Source organism: Penicillium maclennaniae (genome assembly GCF_028827695.1).
Source record: "Penicillium maclennaniae strain IBT 15551 chromosome Unknown utg000006l:1.0-2513246.0:1.0-2515036.0, whole genome shotgun sequence".
NCBI lineage: Eukaryota > Fungi > Ascomycota > Eurotiomycetes > Eurotiales > Aspergillaceae > Penicillium > Penicillium maclennaniae.
The window spans coordinates 480228-496960 of record NW_026623218.1 but is presented as its reverse complement, the minus strand read 5'-3'; the positions used below and the strand labels follow the sequence as shown (position 1 = coordinate 496960).

At 49.2% G+C, this 16733-nt stretch overlaps 7 protein-coding genes across 7 annotated transcripts; 4 read left to right on the top strand and 3 right to left on the bottom strand.

The window, feature by feature from the left end:
• Positions 1-426: 426 nt before the first annotated feature.
• Positions 427-922, bottom strand: nctB (negative cofactor 2 transcription regulator complex subunit NCB2; the record flags this gene model as incomplete). Its single annotated transcript, XM_056968092.1, has 3 exons — positions 427-546; positions 604-862; positions 909-922. The coding sequence occupies 3 exons, from the start codon at positions 920-922 to the stop codon at positions 427-429; spliced, it is 393 nt and encodes a 130-aa protein (XP_056820888.1).
• A 971-nt stretch (positions 923-1893) lies between these two features.
• N7477_006428 (SDR family oxidoreductase) lies at positions 1894-2823 on the bottom strand (the record flags this gene model as incomplete). The annotated part of the gene is made up of 4 exons (XM_056968091.1): positions 1894-1927; positions 1979-2349; positions 2420-2733; positions 2784-2823. 4 exons carry the CDS (start codon positions 2821-2823, stop codon positions 1894-1896), a joined length of 759 nt encoding a protein of 252 aa, XP_056820887.1.
• A 1864-nt stretch (positions 2824-4687) lies between these two features.
• N7477_006427 (RNA-binding protein) lies at positions 4688-5402 on the top strand (the record flags this gene model as incomplete). The annotated part of the gene is made up of 2 exons (XM_056968090.1): positions 4688-5021; positions 5074-5402. Coding segments are annotated over 2 exons (663 nt in total), but the record flags the coding sequence as incomplete, so codon positions are not given.
• Positions 5403-5893: 491 nt separating this feature from the next.
• N7477_006426 (aminotransferase family protein) lies at positions 5894-7267 on the bottom strand (the record flags this gene model as incomplete). The annotated part of the gene is made up of 1 exon (XM_056968089.1): positions 5894-7267. One exon carries the CDS (start codon positions 7265-7267, stop codon positions 5894-5896), a length of 1374 nt encoding a protein of 457 aa, XP_056820885.1.
• A 1036-nt stretch (positions 7268-8303) lies between these two features.
• N7477_006425 (non-structural maintenance of chromosomes element 1 family protein) lies at positions 8304-9428 on the top strand (the record flags this gene model as incomplete). Its single annotated transcript, XM_056968088.1, has 3 exons — positions 8304-8421; positions 8490-9115; positions 9168-9428. The coding sequence occupies 3 exons, from the start codon at positions 8304-8306 to the stop codon at positions 9426-9428; spliced, it is 1005 nt and encodes a 334-aa protein (XP_056820884.1).
• Positions 9429-10759: 1331 nt separating this feature from the next.
• N7477_006424 (uncharacterized protein) lies at positions 10760-11755 on the top strand (the record flags this gene model as incomplete). The annotated part of the gene is made up of 1 exon (XM_056968087.1): positions 10760-11755. One exon carries the CDS (start codon positions 10760-10762, stop codon positions 11753-11755), a length of 996 nt encoding a protein of 331 aa, XP_056820883.1.
• A 1377-nt stretch (positions 11756-13132) lies between these two features.
• treA (alpha,alpha-trehalase treA) lies at positions 13133-16562 on the top strand (the record flags this gene model as incomplete). Its single annotated transcript, XM_056968086.1, has 3 exons — positions 13133-13144; positions 13198-14937; positions 15000-16562. 3 exons carry the CDS (start codon positions 13133-13135, stop codon positions 16560-16562), a joined length of 3315 nt encoding a protein of 1104 aa, XP_056820882.1.
• Between the last annotated feature and the right edge of the window lie 171 nt (positions 16563-16733).

Here is a 16733-nt window from a genome sequence, read left to right as displayed (position 1 = left end):
ATCAGTACGGGACTCACTTCTCGCACATACACTTCTGAAGGCGGCTACATGTGAGACTACCACTTAGCATCTGATAAAAACCAATGCTAGAAGCTGCCTTCCATTGGAAGCCGATCAAGTCAGCTGCGGCATATAGGCTTATCACCATTTTGTATGTAAATCTTGTCAAAATGATGAACTTGAGATCATAACCGGATATTGAAGGAATGCCCGCAGGTTGAAAAACTCTGTCGCGAGCTAAGAATTACTTCAATCGATGTAAAGGATGTCAGGCACGTCATTATCATTCATTAGATATATCGCCATCAATCGCAGAGTTCATAACTGAAGAAAGACCTTGAAAACTCCAATCCAGCACCCCCGAGAAACACGCAAAACGCCCAACGTCCTTTTCCTCTATGACCAGCATGAGATTTCATTGGGTCGCTATTCAGGGCCCTGGTTGTACTTCTCAGTAGCAGACCTGAAGAGCTCCTGCTGTTGCCGAAGAAGCTCCTCTTCCGAGAGCCCACTTTGCTCCATCTTGCTCTGCTTCTTCTCCCGCGACTAGTTCAAACCTAAGTCAGCTGGCCTCTCTCCACACCAGGACGCGATGAAACACACCTTCAGCTGCTCTCTGTGGTCTTCGGCAACGGCCAGAACGTCGGGGATATAATCTGCGAAGCCAAGGTCGCGTAGTGCCTTCTCAACGTGCTCGCAGGCAATGGTCTTCTTAGCTTCTTTCTCACTGATATCGTTGGCTTCGGAGGAAATCAAGGTGATGAACTCCACACAGCACTCCATGAGGAGGTCGCGCGCATCTTTGGAGAATGTTTGTCCTGACGAAGGAGGGGTATCTCGGTGATTATCTTTTGAACCGTCGCTATTCAGGCATGGTCAGTAAGTGCCCTAAACCGCGCATGATCCACCTGCGGGGATCCATGAAGCGTCCATGTCTTTAACGAGATCACCGGAGTGATGCATCCCGAATGATTGGAGTAGATAAATGCAAATAATCTGGAGTTACCTTTAGGAAGCGACAGATCATCGTTCGCTGGTTCAATGGAGACATGTCAGCAAATGCGCGTGCCAGGTTTGAGGGGAAAACTGACAACTGAACTCTCTGTCTGACATGACTAGAATCGAGACAATAACGGCGATCAAGAACAGCAGCTCAAGCAGTAAGGATAAGCGAGAAAAGCCAGGAAGTCTTTCAGAGATTCACGTGGGTCTCATCAAGGCAGTGCAGGCCTCCGTTGCGGACTGCGGGTAAATTTCCCTGCCGGCAGAAAAACGCAAAACCCACCGCCCTCCGTTACTTTTAATCGCGAGATTTTTCCCGCTACTTCCTCTTCCTTCATCACCTTGCAGAGTCTTCGACTCCCACTTTCCTCGGATGGATTTGATTTTGATTCAAACCGAGGATTGTCACTAACGGTAAGCTCAAATCACCATTGCTTTTTTCCTCGCTTTCTACATGATGAACCTTGTTGTCGCCCCTATCATACAAAACCATGGTGACCATACCTGTCCTAGCCAAACGGACCAACTGAACCTATTTTCACTGCTTGCATTGCACATGATCTCGAAGTTGAAAGCATTTGCTAACTTCCTGAAAGAATCTAGAACAGTCTGATAACAAATTCGGGAAAAGCCGACACACTCAACAAAAAAATCTCGTTAGGTACGGAGCCCTCGTTCACAATCATAATACCCTCTTTGTATGATGAACACCCTACATTCCATGCTAAACATGAAGGTGTTCTGCACCTGATGCTTATAATATGTAATGCTTTTCATCTTTCGGCTGACTACAACCGTCAATTGAAAATTCACACTCATAACATTTTGTGGCATTCATACTGATTGCTGTACAGTCTCCATTCGTATATATAATCAATGAAAATATTAAATCTACTGGAAAACCTCAAGCTCCTTATCGTTCCACCTAAATTTTGTTAGCATTAGTGTGGTAGGGAACAGTCTTGGAGAAACGTACGATAAGAACTTGCCGCTTAGCTCCTTCGGTGCGTTGAGCACCAGCTTTGCCATGACATGCCCCGGCTGCTCAGGCTGCAGGAGCTTGCCGTCCTTGTGCACATTGGTAAATTTGGAGTGTGTTTCCGGGTCCATGTTTGCGCTATGGACGTCACGAAGCTCACGCTGCATGTCCGTGTCGACCATGCCGGGCCGGATGGAAATAGAGGTAACTTCGGGCTCCTCGTTGCCCAAGCACGAAGCCAAGCTGTTCATCGCTGCCTTGGTGGCTCCGTAGAGGCCCCATGAGCGGTAGCCAGTCACGGCGGCGCCGGAGGAGGTGAAGATGATTTTCCCCTTGGACTGGCGGAGAGCCGGCAGAGCTGCCTTGGTCTGTAGATTCATGTTAGCATCGTTTCTTTCGGGGGGGGAAAAAATCCGAATGTAGAAATGGGCGACGTACGAACGCTACCAAGCTGATAAAGTTGACATCAAATCCTTGCTGCCACTCTTTTAGGTCGGCTGTGGCAATAGTGCCGACTTGGCCGAGGATACCGTGGTTCAGAACCATGCCGTCGAGTTGTCCGAAGGCCTTGATAGCGGTATCGACTACCTTCTGGGCGAGAGAGAAGTCTGCCAGGTCGCCGTTCACCACCTCGACTTGCTTGCTGTACTGCTCCTTGAGCTTCTGAAGGGGCTCGACGCTGCGAGCTACCACTACGACATTGTGGGATTGCGGTGCTGAAAGTAGATACCTGGCGATCGCGAGGCCAATTCCTGTGATGACTGTGAGCTTTGTTTCCGATGAAGGCCTGGGGGCTACTTACCTCGAGAGGCACCGGTGACGATGATGGTCTTGACTGCCATCTTTGATGCTGCCAATATTGTCAGAAGGATCTTCTCAGTAATATGATATGCTCGCGCTGATCCAGATGTGGGCTCAATTGTCGTCTCGAGAGGGCCGGCTCTTCGGCTCGAGGCCGTTCATTATAAGCCTCTGGGCTACTTGTGAAGTCCTCACCAAGCTGAGCAAAAAGCAAATGGGCGAGGCATTGAGTATAAGGGAAACACACCTTCTTCAAATTCCAATGCGTAAAGGTCAAACGCTATCTGCAATGCTCAGTATGGACAGAGGAGCTGGAGATCTAGCTCCGAAAGGTGTTAGGTGCGGGGTTAATAATAATCCCGCGGAGCCTCGGCGCAGCAGACGTCATGCTGCTCAAATCTCCTACATTCCAAAATTGAACCGAGAAAGAGCCTTCTTATTAAGACTCATCATCTGTCTTTCCTTCTAAATCCCTCAATAATTTCAAGTTTGGGTTGGTACACCCAAGCCTAACAGCCAGCCCCCGCACTACGATTACTATCCCACTCGGATGAAGACTCGAGCCCATCAACAACCACCTAACTATGTCATTAGTGAAACCGGCTCCGTGACTGTGTTAAACTAATAGCCAGGAAGATATATAGCTTAGCAAAGTCTAGCTGACCCCTGTCCGTAGAATGTCCCATTGGAAGGGATCGTACTGGGGATCCACTTGTGATGGTGCAAACCATGGAAAAGGCCTCGATAGGACAATTTGTACCTGTGGCTGTGTTGCCGAGATAACTACATGGACCTAATGTCCTAAGGTAAAATGTACAGACATGGAGATCTGTGATTCTTTTCTCGTTAATAAGGGTCGAGGAGTGCCTTCTCTCTTGAAGTGATAGACGTTCTTCACAACTACCACACCGCAGGACTTTTTCTATGCTCCCGATCCAATACAAGGAAGTGTCCTCAAAGAAAGAAGGTGGATTGAAGACCTGGAGTTGATGACTTGACTGTGATGCTTATACCGATTGTGACTATTTAAAAGTAGAGTCGGCAACCGTCATCCTCCGAGGAGGCATCATCGGCTTTTCAATTGCATGTAACCTATCTCAAGCAACTCAGGGAATAAGAACATTGTCATTGAAGGATTTTCAGACCTATTCAAATCAGCATCCGGATATTCAGCTGGACCTTAGCTCGCGACTGATTTGCATCGTCCCTGACTCCCCCTGGACCGCTGTCCTTTAGCATGCGACGTGAAATTGCCGCTCAATACTTCGTTGACAAATAAATGATTAAATAAAAGTAAACACGTTCAAATTGGGTACACTTTTGGGTCTGTTCCACGCTCGGAAGTCTTGGTAATACTTTTTGGGAGATGTGCAAGAGCTCCTTTCAGTAGCGGTATTTATATAGTTGCTGGGAGTGGAACTATGATGTTCCGATTGCACCGTAACCGGATGACTTTTGAGATAATTCTGGCGAAGAAAGCGTGGGCTGATGATGGGGGGCGCTCGCAGTTCAATGAACGGCTCTTCGAGGCTCCAATGAGCTAGCTGACGACCCAACGTTGGATCGTTGGACGGGCTTTATGCAAGGCTGACGGACCAAAGATTAGACCCAAACTGACCACCATGGAGAAATTACATAGAGCTTTATCTGAATAATGATGTGCCGAAGACAGAATGAATGACCAGATGACAAACGGGCTTTTGACTATACATCGGAAGATAGTTATTCCGCGGCCGATGGTAGCTCCCCGGGTTTAGTCAGCGCCGCCACTGGAGCTCTCCAGAAACTTCAGGCATCCGATATCACCAAGCAGTCGCCGCTCCTCGCCAATTCTTCACCCGTCGCCTCCCTCGCTTGACTTGCGCGGATCACCTCCACCTCCTTCAATTCGCATCTCTCACTAGTTGGCCCACGAGGATCCCTGACAATCACCCATCATGGCCAACTATCTCGCTTCTATCTTCGGTACCGAGCAGGACAAGGTCAACTGCTCTTTCTCACTACAAGATCGGCGCATGCCGACACGGTGACCGTTGCTCCCGAAAGCATGTCAAGCCCTCCTACTCTCAGACTGTTCTCATGCCCAACATGTACCAAAACCCAGCCTACGACCCCAAGAGCAAGATGAACCCAAGCCAGCTGCAAAACCACTTCGACGCCTTCTACGAAGATGTATGGTGCGAGCTGTGCCAGTACGGCGAGCTCGAAGAGCTCGTCATTTGCGATAATAACAACGATCGTAAGTCTCAACCCTGTCCCTGTCATCTCAGTCGCGCGACTAACACATCTAGACTTGATCGGCAACGTTTACGCGCGATTCAAATACGAAGAAGACGCCCAGACAGCGTGCGACACACTCAACTCCCGCTGGTACGCTGCGCGGCCCATATACTGCGAACTATCGCCTGTGACAGATTTCCGAGAAGCGTGTTGTCGACTGAATAGCGGCGAGGGGTGTGTGCGAGGCGGGTTTTGCAACTTCATTCATCGTAAGAATCCCTCGCCGGAGTTGGATCGGGAGATACGGTTGAGCACGAAGAAGTGGTTGAAGGAGCGCGGCCGAGATGCGCGCAGTGTTAGCCGCAGCCCCAGTCCTGAGCCGACTCGGCGGAGGTTTTAGGGGGTTAGGGTGATTTTCACAAATTCTGGGTTTCTTCGGTGCCGACGTGTTTTCTACTTTGGCGTTGGGTGATGTCAGTGGGTGGTTCGGATGCCTCTACCTTTGTGTGGCGAAGTGCCCGGGGTCGGGGTTTCGGCTGCATCTTTTGCTGATGAGCATTGTATTCTATGTCATGATATCAGACCTGCGAATTCATCAATTTTTGACACGAGCATAATTCTTCCACAGACCTGTTCGTACAAAAAGAAATACAAATTGTTTAACAGAGAGATTAAGAATACTGTATCGTATACCCTCTGGTTAACGCCAGTAGCGTGGTTGGGTAAATTTGTACTTGATTAGGCAATTCATTGACCCATTGACCTGAGCTTCTCATCTTAGCCTCTTCTCCGAGCGTCTTTCAATTCTTTCTGACTGTATCAGCTCCGCAAACCAACCAAAAGTCTTGTTATCCTCAATGGTCATCACATGAAGCTACTTTGTGCTTAAAATTACTGCTGACTACTAGACAGAGCCTTACAGATCGTTTCCACGATGATCAGGACATCTGCCATGGTGGTGATCAACGGTGGAGCCAGCGCAACTGTGTTCCGTCCGACAATAGCCCGAACGATCAAACCCATGCTTAGACAACGGCGGGAGACCTCGCTGGCATCTAGCCCGGCCAGCTGCATTCCTACGAGCATCCCTCTCCCTCTCACATTTACGACGGTGGCAATGTGTCGAGTAGCGTTCGTCAAGGTCTGCAGCAGGAATGAACCAATCTCCCTGGCCCTGTCCAGAAGTTTGTTCTCCTCAATGAAGTCGATGTTCGCCAATGCAGCCGCAGCAGCTACTGGATGGCCTGACATGGTGAAACCATGACCAAAGACACCAATTTGAGACTCATACCGCTCGAATACTGACCAGACACGCTCGCCAACTAACACCGCCGACATAGGCATGTACCCGCTCGTCAGACCCTTGGCCAAGGAGACCATGTCCGGCTGAACGTTAGTAGTCTGCCAACCAAACCAGTGTCCGAGCCGCCCAAAAGCGCAGATCACATCATCAACGATGAGCAAGGTGCCGTGTCGGTCCAGCACGGCCTTGATCCGCGGGAAGTACGTCGCCGGTGGAAGTAAAATTCCCCCTACGGCCATAACAGGCTCGGCAAAGAACGCAGCGATGGTCTCCTCTCCGTCTCCACCAGCAGCATTAGCGGCAGTGATGGCCTCCTCCATCTCGTCAACCAAATAGTCAACATAAGCGTCTTCAGAGAGGAATCCCTGCCGCGTGAGCGCATCAAACACATCTGGTGCCGAAACGTGCAGGAATGAAGAATCCGGCAGGCCAAAGTTGCGATGATGACCCGGTAGACCCGACAGACTGGCCGTTGACAAAGTCGTGCCGTGGTAGCTATCCACACAGGAGAGGTACTTGGTCCGGCGTGGTTGACCCTGGGTCAAGAAGTATAGACGGGCTATTTTCAGGATGGTATCGTTGGCATCTGAGCCGGAATGACCGAAAAACACTTTTCGCATAGGATTAGAACTAGTATTGGCATCGTTGATGCTGTCTGCGGACTTGGAAAGGTGGAGAAGTCTGTCAGCAAGTAATGTCACAGCCTCGTGCGAAGTACCGAACATCGTATGCGCAAAGGAGATCTGTCGTGACGTCTTCTCGATTGCATCGCAAAGCTGCGACTGTCCATAGCCGACGTTGACACACCATAGGCCCGAGAGTGCGTCGAGGTATTTTGTTCCGTGGTTCGAGTAGACGTGGATTCCTTGTGCATGCTCTATTTGGAGGCCCAGAGCACGATCCTTAGAGATGGAGGTGAAGGGATGGAGATGAGCACGGTCTCTCTTGTTTAGGTCCGCCATGAAAGCAGCACAGAGCAAATATGGTCCGTTATATCTCTCGGTTGCTATCTGGCTAACTACTTCGTACGCCAGCTACAGTTATAGGACGGGCAAATTCGTCATATCATGGCTAAGTGAGTCACTTTTCGACGACTAGACACTTAATACTATGTAAAGGCAAAGGACCAGTAGTATAGGCTTCTCGACTCATGTGGAGAAGGTTGTGACGGCCCACGGGGCCAATGATGATTCCGTTGACACATGCCAAAGAGGGGTAATTATATTTCAATTTCCAAAAGTAAATACCATTGCGTTGTTCGTGAGAAGCTTACAGTTGACTTTCTGTCAAATTATTAGACCGAAAATGCCAGTTCACTGGTTTGTTCGAGAGAGGCAAAGTTCGTAGGGAGAGACGTAGTTGTGCCTCTTCAACATCTAAGCAGCAGGATGGGTGCCAAAGCAGTGGACCGCTAGCAAAGGGCTCAGCTGAGTTGACAAGATACATAACGCTCGCAACACAGCCTTGTAAAAATTCCGTATTCAACATTCAGACAGTTTCATATTCTGGAATCAAGGGATGGATCTCCCTAGGTGGCTTTGATTCCTTACTGCAACATTCTAGTCGGGCTTAGGTTCAAAGTAAATTAAGGGCAAGGTAAAATCAAATGTAGTTCTGATTCAATAGTCTCTAAACAGAGAGGAGGTAGGGAACAGCAGCACACGTGGATTCTCTCTACTCAAGGTCAGCTATCGTGAGGATATTAAGCGTCAATATATCTGATGGATGCTTGATTTATGGAATCAATCTCAGTCTTGAGGTAAAAAAAAAATGAATTTTACGCTGAACAAATATCATTATTCGGTCCCTAGAGACGTTGAATAGGCAAGGAATCCGAGTGGAAAGTGATACTTTCGCATAGTTCCGTTGGCGGCGAGTCTTGGCACCCGCGGCGCGTCGAATCGCGTCACTTTCAACTTCTTGGTCTCGGCCTCAACTCGACAGTATCACCCAAACCCGGAGACCTTGGTCAAGCTGCTTGACCCTCAAATCAGTTGCATGGATAATCTCACCTACAATGACTGCAATCGCGCCTTCCTGCAGGCCTTCATGGCCCGCTCGTCAATGACCTTTGATGAAGCGCAGCCAGTTCTGGCTGCCATAATTTCAGCGCATGGTGTGCTATTCTAATCTGAAGCTCAGCTACGCATCTAAGAATTGTACTGATCCTTTGTATTTTTGCAGAAGGCTGCACTGTCGATACTGAGGATATCACCCAAGAACTTTTCTCTTCCTACATCTCCTCCGCCAACACCGCCATCTCTCCCTTCAACTTCGAAATCAGAAGCTCGCTCCGCCAACTCGCAAGAGATCCTCATCAAGAGACCACCGAGGGTCCGCCCGAACGAGTCTACGCTCTCGTCAACGTCCACGTCGACGCGTTGACCCAACTTGCAAGCACCTATACCCCCAACGAGATCGCCTTCGTCAAGCGCGTCCTCGATTTCATGTTCGACACAAATAACACAAAGATCATTGAAGGAATGGTTATCACGCCTATCCAAGCTACCCAATTAGCCAAGGTTTCCTCAGCAGACGCCAACCGCCGGCGGTCGACAAATGCTGAATCGCAACAGAACCAAGGCGGAGCAGCACAATCCTTGACAATGACACAGGCTGAGACAATGATGCAGAATCTCCTTGTAGAAGGCTGGTTGGAGAAAAGCCCAAAAAACTATTTCAGCTTGACACCCCGTGCACTCATGGAACTGCGAAGCTGGCTGAGCGATACATACAACTACGTGAAGGAGAGTGGGCGCAAAGTGGAGCGTATCAAGTTTTGTGCTGCTTGCAGGGATATTGTCACAGCGGTAAGGATCGCTCGTATCGAGAGCACTGGGATAAAGCTGACTTCATTCACAGGGCCAAAGGTGTGGTGATCGTGATTGCCCTGGTCGACTTCACGATCATTGCATGCGGAACTTCTTCCGTGTACAACAGGCTGAGAAATGCCCAGTGTGCAAAGAGGAATGGCCTGGAGATAAGTTTGTGGGCGAAAGAGCCGTTATCTCGGCGAACCGAAGACAGTCCAACAATGTTCCACGTGCTAGCCAAATGCATTCGAATGCGCCAAATGGCCACCGTGAGATTTCTGATGAGGAAAGCGAGGAGGATGAGGGGTGAAATCCGGGAGAAGTTTAGAATGCATAGTCTGCAATCTAGAAACCATGAGCTTTGGGCTCGATGAAAAGCTCGATGCAAAACTGTGATGACGTGAATAATGAACTGCCCCTTGATGGTTTCTAAGGGTAGCTGACTGGACAGCACAACCCGTGGAATCAAGCGTCTGCTGCATTGCTCTTGCTCAATGTGGCTTCTCAAGGCTTTCACCCTCACACTTGCATGGCTCATGTTTCCGCTGAACAATATATCACATTGACAACGGCACTTGGATATGGAATGCCAGAGACCCATGATCAAATATTTGAGCATCAACCCGCTTGCCTTACGCATTGCACATGTTGGGCGTGGATGCCCAATCAACAAGTACATGCGGACTTCTGAGGGCAGCGGGCCAAAGACTTGAGTGGAGTCGCATTTTGAATACAAGACCTTGTCACCCGGATTTCTAATTCTCAATCCTAGACCTACAGTCACTGTAATCTTCAAATCCACGTCTGGCTCGATCATCTCGGGCTTGCCTACTTGAAGTGCTTTCCACTTATGTATGCTTTTTCAGATCCGTATTTCCTTGACGTCTACTTCTTGAAAACTATAAACATAAGCGGGTGCTCTTCCCGAGTTGTCGCATCTATCATCTATACCAGAGCTTGTACTACGAGACCAGTGAGCCCGCAGATGAAGTACCATGACAATGACAAGTGACCTGGTCATCTCCATACAACGCTGTCCCCTTGATGTTATTAGCGAATTGAAATGAAGGAGACATTTCGCGATGATGCGGAACTATTTGTGGACTTTCCGCTTTGTTGCTGAAAGAATACGAGTATCAAACTCCACAAAGAAACTTTTCCCCTAGATCCTCGAAACTTGATCTCAATTGCCTTGATTTCGTAAACACGCTGAAAGTAAAGTTGAGACTTATTTCAAAACCTTCCGAACCTTTATTCAGCCTTTATTCATGCTCAACTCCGTTGCAAATATGAAACGAGGTCCAAGTCCGCCCACACGGGGCTTATTGTGTTCGTTCGACAACAAAGACTTATAATTTTAGGCAATTCTGGAGGCTCGTTAATTCTGGGTTTTAAAGACTATGCGTGAACTTCGTCTCAAATCAATCGAAACAAGAGGATCCAGTGGCTGTCTTGTATAGGGTTTAACTATAAGGCGAAGCGCAACTTGGAATCGGAGATATAAGGCCGAGCCCATGCATTTTGGTAGCTCCATCTGTAGCAAAGTCTATTCAATTTTGCAGACACGGTGAGTAGGTCTGTCCTCTCTAGACACTTTCTTTTTAGGCACTGAAGTTGTCAAAGCTTTCTTCTCATTCCACAATGACTATTTCTTGGAATAATCCTCCTGATGGCACATGGTATAGCCGACGTCAGGTTCTACGAGCAAAAGTGGCCGGCTTTATTTCCAGCATCCTAGACGTTGCCCAAGTCCCCAATATCCTTTGGGGTGAACAGGCCGTTGACCTTTTCACTGAAGAGGAACACCTGGCAACTGAGGCCCGGACAATTGAATTCGTTGTTCCTGACGATTTGCTCGACACAGCCGTTCGAGAACTCGACTCTTTTGATCAACACCAACTGTGCGTCGACCCCGGCTGTATTTTAATTCAACCCAACCAACACCATCCAGTCCCCGATGCGCATTTCCACACTCCATTCCTTCACAATCTTCCTACTCTCGGATGGCTTACATATGAAAAAACTTCTATGAGAAGTGTGATTGGAATCGACACAATCTCCTTATTTATCAAGTCCAAGACCCTCTGGTGGCTCCCTGATTCCTTCCTTGACTTTTCCGCAGAGTGCAGTCTCGTTATGAATGTCAACGACCACCACAGCTGGTCGGTCGATTGGCAGAATCTTTACCCAGTCAAGATTCTTCAACCTATGGCACTTGCCGAGGCTTTGATTTTTCTACTTGGCCGCGACCACTGCCAAGTCGATAGCGGTATCCTGTATTGGAGGAAACTTATTCCTGCAATGGCTAAACAGTTTGTTGGCAATGAGCGCTCACAAACTACGTGTCCTGATATCCAAGCTCATTGGTCAGCGCTTCACGATACGATACACGGTGTCGACGATCCGATGTCTCCGATCCGAGAAACTCGCGAGGAGTTGATTGAGACTCTTGAGATGCCGGCTGTAGGTTTCAATCCCAGTGGACCCTCTCTATATTGTGATCGAGAGCTTGTTGATCTTGATTGGCTTAAGGCCTGGGGCGAGGAATATGATATGATGGGTATTCCGTTGACAGATGAAGATATCGGTATGAAGCGGTCTCTTTTGAAGAGCTTTATGAGGTATTCATCCAAGTAAATAGCATGCTTCTCCCTTCGCACGTTAGCTTTCTGGGGTATTCTGAGATTTACTGTAAGGACAGTGTTTCATATTCAATTTGGTAGATGGTCTGCCCTTGATAGTCTGTCACTCTTGAAAGATTGTTCTCGTTTCTTTCGATTTGTCTTGAATTTCGCATGGATCTTTTTGATTATATTCCTCTCAATTAGAACAATGGACCATTGCATCTCTTCCAAGATTGCACGAATCAACTAGAATTGTAAGACCGAACGGCTCGTAACGCAAAGTCATGGCACCATCGCTCTAAAATCTCCTTCCTTACTAGGCGACTTAGATCCAAGAAAGATACCGATAGACCCACATGTGACTGGTGGATTAAGTTATAATTTGCGGATGAGGAATTGGCAGACCCTACCGAATGTTCTAGCAATGCTTGCGTCGGGACAGGTCGACGTGTTGCGGCTGATCTGGTTAGAGGATTGAACATCTCATCGAGTGTAGCATTCTTATTGCGAAACTAGAGAAATGATCTGTATAGCCAAAGTAATACTGAGAGGCATGGCAGCAAACAAGTATCCCATACTTCCGTTGAAACAGGATGGTGGCTGAGGGTGCCTTAGGCTCTAAGTTCAAGGCACCTCGAATTCCAGTAGTTCCTGCAGCTTCCTGCCATTTCTTAACACCTAGAGAGCGCACCAACAACGTGCTAGGATCTAAACCAGGAATGGCATAACCTGGTAACTGTTGAGCCACCTGCCATATACGGTCGACGGTCTTTTGTCGGGCCAATTGCGGGGCCCGACGGAAACCGGGGATCCGCGACTTCCCCACACAAACCTTGAGGACTTGGGCCTTGATGACGACGATGCACGGCACGCCGATGCCAACTTCGGCCACTACTTGTTCGGGTCCCAGATTTGGCCTCGGGCAAATAGAACGCCACTGCGCTGTCATGGCTGGCACTTCCCCGCAGCCGGTTTGCCCGGTATAGCCTCAATGTGGCAGCCTCATACGACATTCCCACCCATCTTGAATGAATAATACGCGGCTCCACATATTCGAGTCGTTTAGCCTGCCTCAAACGGGGCAGGTGCACCCCGGAACTTAGCTAGGATTGCTGTTCCCCACGCCGTGCGATCTCGGAGACGTTGCGCCCGTATTTGGTGGTTCCTGGATCGGCACTGCCTTTCGCCCTTGGGGAAGGGATGCACTTAAATTTTATTTTGCCATCCGTGCGTTTCCATCCTTCTTCTGATTTAAGTCGTCTGCCTTCCCACAAGGTTTCCCAGATTGTCTGGCCAGTTCTGATTTACATAGATTGCTCGTGTCCCTAGAAACCCTCCATCAGACGCGCCCCTCAGATACTACCGCCCTTCAGGGTGAGAACTCAGCAAGATGCACTTCACGGTGAGCACTCAACTCCTGCGTTCCTACAATGTTCAAGGCTAACTCGCCTGGAGTCTCTCGCTCGGGCAGCCTTGCCCTTGCTCTTGTGTTCAAGCGAGCTCGTGGATGGAGCCTCCACAAAAGCTCGCGTCTTAAAATCGATTAGAAGATACGGCGGCCCAGGTCCCGTTGGCAATTTCAGCAGCACTGTGTATCAGACCGGCTTCGATGGCGTGACCTGGGATGAGGAGAACTGGCTTCTCACCACCACCAACCTCGAGCAGGGCCGCATGCAATCACGCGGTTCTGTAGCTAATGGATATCTTGGAATCAACGTTGCAAGCGTTGGCCCCTTCTTTGAAATGGACCAAGAAGCAGACGGTGGTGATGTGATCAGCGGCTGGCCACTCTTCTCCCGACGCCAGTCGTTTGCAACCATCGCTGGCTTCTTTGACTACCAGCCTAGGACCGACGAAGGTAACGCTGATTGGCTTTGGCAGTATGGAGGCGAAAGTGTCATCAGTGGTATTCCTCACTGGAGTGGACTGGTCCTGGATCTGGGCGATGATACTTACTTGGATGCGACGGTCGACAACAGCACTATATCCAAGTTCAGTTCGACCTATGATTTCAAGGCGGGTGTCTTGCTCTGGACATATACCTGGACACCCGCGGGCGACAAGGGCTCGTTCCAGATCATTTACCGACTTTTCACCAACAAATACTACATCAACCAAGCGGTGGTAGATATGCAAGTCATCCCCTCTGCTGATTCCAATGGAACGATCGTCAATGTGATCGATGGCACGTCTGCGGTACGAACCGACTTTGTGAATTCTGGCGAAGATGATGGTGCAATCTTCACGGCAGTGCGACCCAACGGCATCGCCAACGTCACTGCTTTTATTTATACAAATCTCACGGGCAGTGCGAATGTCGACCTGTCATCTCGCCAGCTTGTATCTGGCAAGCCTTATGTCGGCACCAACCAATCCTCTATTGCCCAGTCTGTAAATGTCAATTTCCAGGCAGGCAAGGCAGTTCGCGTGACCAAGTACGTTGGAGCAGCATCCACGGATGCTTTCGCCGACCCACAGCAGGTGGCTAAGCAGGCAGTCACATCTGCTATGACCAATGGATATATCAGGTCTCTTCGAGCCCATCTATTGGAGTGGGCTAGTGTGATGCCCGATAACTCCGTTGATAGCTATGCGCTCCCCGGGAATGGTAGTCTTCCAGCTGATAGCCACATCATTGCTTCCTCGGTCATTGCGGTTGCCAACACTTACTACCTACTTCAAAACACTGTTGGTCAGAACGCCATCAAACAAGCGGGCGGAGCTGCCGTGAATGTCGACAGCATTTCCGTTGGCGGCCTGACCTCGGATTCCTACGCGGGACTGGTGTTCTGGGATGCTGATGTCTGGATGCAACCGGGTCTGACTACGTCTCACCCTGAAGCCGCGGAGCGAATTACCAACTACCGTGCAGAGAAATATGCCATGGCCCAGGAAAACATCAAGACCAACTATGCTGGATCACAGAATAAGACGCACTTTTCTTCATCCGCGGCCATCTATCCATGGACAAGTGGTCGTTTCGGCAACTGCACATCTACCGGTCCCTGCTGGGACTATGAATATCACATCAACGGGGATATTGGGATTTCCCTGATCAACCGGTGGGTTACAACTGGTGATACTCAGACTTTCAAAGAAAGTCATTTCCCGATCTACGACTCTATTGCTACACTTTACGCAGACTTGCTGGTGCAGAACGGGTCTAAGTGGACCTTGACGAACATGACTGATCCTGTGCGTATTTTTCACTCGGCTCTATTTTGCTCTACCTCGCACACAAAACTGACCCTCTACAGGATGAATACGCCAACATGGTCGATGCCGGTGGTTTCACAATGCCACTGATTGCTGAAACATTGCAGAACACCAATTCCTTCCGCCAGCAATTTGGCCTTGAGGAGAACTCAACCTGGGACCAGATGGCGGAGAATGTGCTGGTCATCCGTGAGAACGGAGTGACTTTAGAGTTCACGACTATGAATGGAAGTGCTGTGGTTAAGCAGGCTGATGTTGTTCTCAACACTTATCCACTTGACTACACTTCCAACTATACCATGCAAGATTCGTTAGATGACCTGGACTATGTGAGTGTTACAGACAAGAAGTTTGAGTGGATCAAATTACTGACTCGTCTTAAAAAGTATGCAAACAAGCAATCACCTGATGGGCCCGCCATGACCTGGGCCATTTTTTCGATTGTGGCGAACGAGGTATCGCCCTCTGGTTGCTCAGCGTACACATACGGACAGTACTCATACCTTCCATACGCCCGCCCCCCTTTCTTCCAGATGTCAGAACAACTTGTCGACAACGCGACGATCAACGGAGGCACTCACCCTGCGTTCCCATTCCTCACTGGACACGGTGGTGCTAACCAAGTCGGACTGTTCGGATACCTGGGTCTTCGCCTGACCCCTGATGATACCCTCCACGTGGATCCCAACTTGCCTATGCAGATTCCATACTTGAGATACCGCACTTTCTTCTGGCGCGGATGGCCCATCGAAGCTTGGTCTAACTACACCCACACCACAATCAGCCGGGCCATTGATACACCGCCTCTCAACACCGCGGACCAACGCTTTGCCAACACCAGTATCACCGTAAACTCTGGTAGCGAAGGCAATATCACCACCTACACTCTTCCCACAATGGGCTCTATCGTCCTTCCTAATCGCCAGATCTCTTCCGTGAACACAATCACCGGGAACCTGGCGCAGTGCAGACCGGTCCAATCAAGCGACTCCTATGAACCAGGCCAATTCCCGATCTCAGTAGTAGACGGCGCCACGTCAACAAAATGGCAACCCTCCTTGGCAGCAAACATGAGTGCCGTGACAGTGTCGCTGGGCAATGAGGCCGGATCTATGGTCACCGGATTCTACTTCGACTGGGCTCAAGCACCCCCAGTCAACATTACCGTGCTCTTCCACAATCAATCCATCAACGACCCTGTGGTGGCCTACAAGTCATCCAACCAGAGCTCCAGCTTCCAGGTTGTGACATCTATCAATGATGTACAGGTCTCGCTCCCATACAACCCGGCGACTACTAATTTGGACGCGGTCGCTATGCCTACTAGCAACACCACGAATGTCACGCTCTCCAGTCCTGTATTCGCTGCCCAGTATGCTTCACTCCTTATTATTGGTAACCAGGGACTTGATGCTGCTGATTTGGCAGCGAACAATGGTACTGGTGCGACTGTTGCTGAATGGGCCATCATTGGACAGAGTCAGGCTGGTCAGGCCAACTCATCTCAGAGTGTACAGAAAAGGATGAATGCTCGTGTGGCTGCGCCTAAAGCGGATCAAGACTCCTTCATGAAGCTTCGTCGGCAATTCGTGCCACGGAATTAAGACCAAGACAAGACAAGACAAGACCTGAAGATGAAAAGAGTAATTGATTGATGGCTTCATACTCAATACCGTGCTTGTTACTTACTCACTTGCAAATTCAAGAGTGTTAACTATGTATTCAGTTGCAAATTTAATGATGTACATTATAGCAACCATTAAGGTGTAGACTGG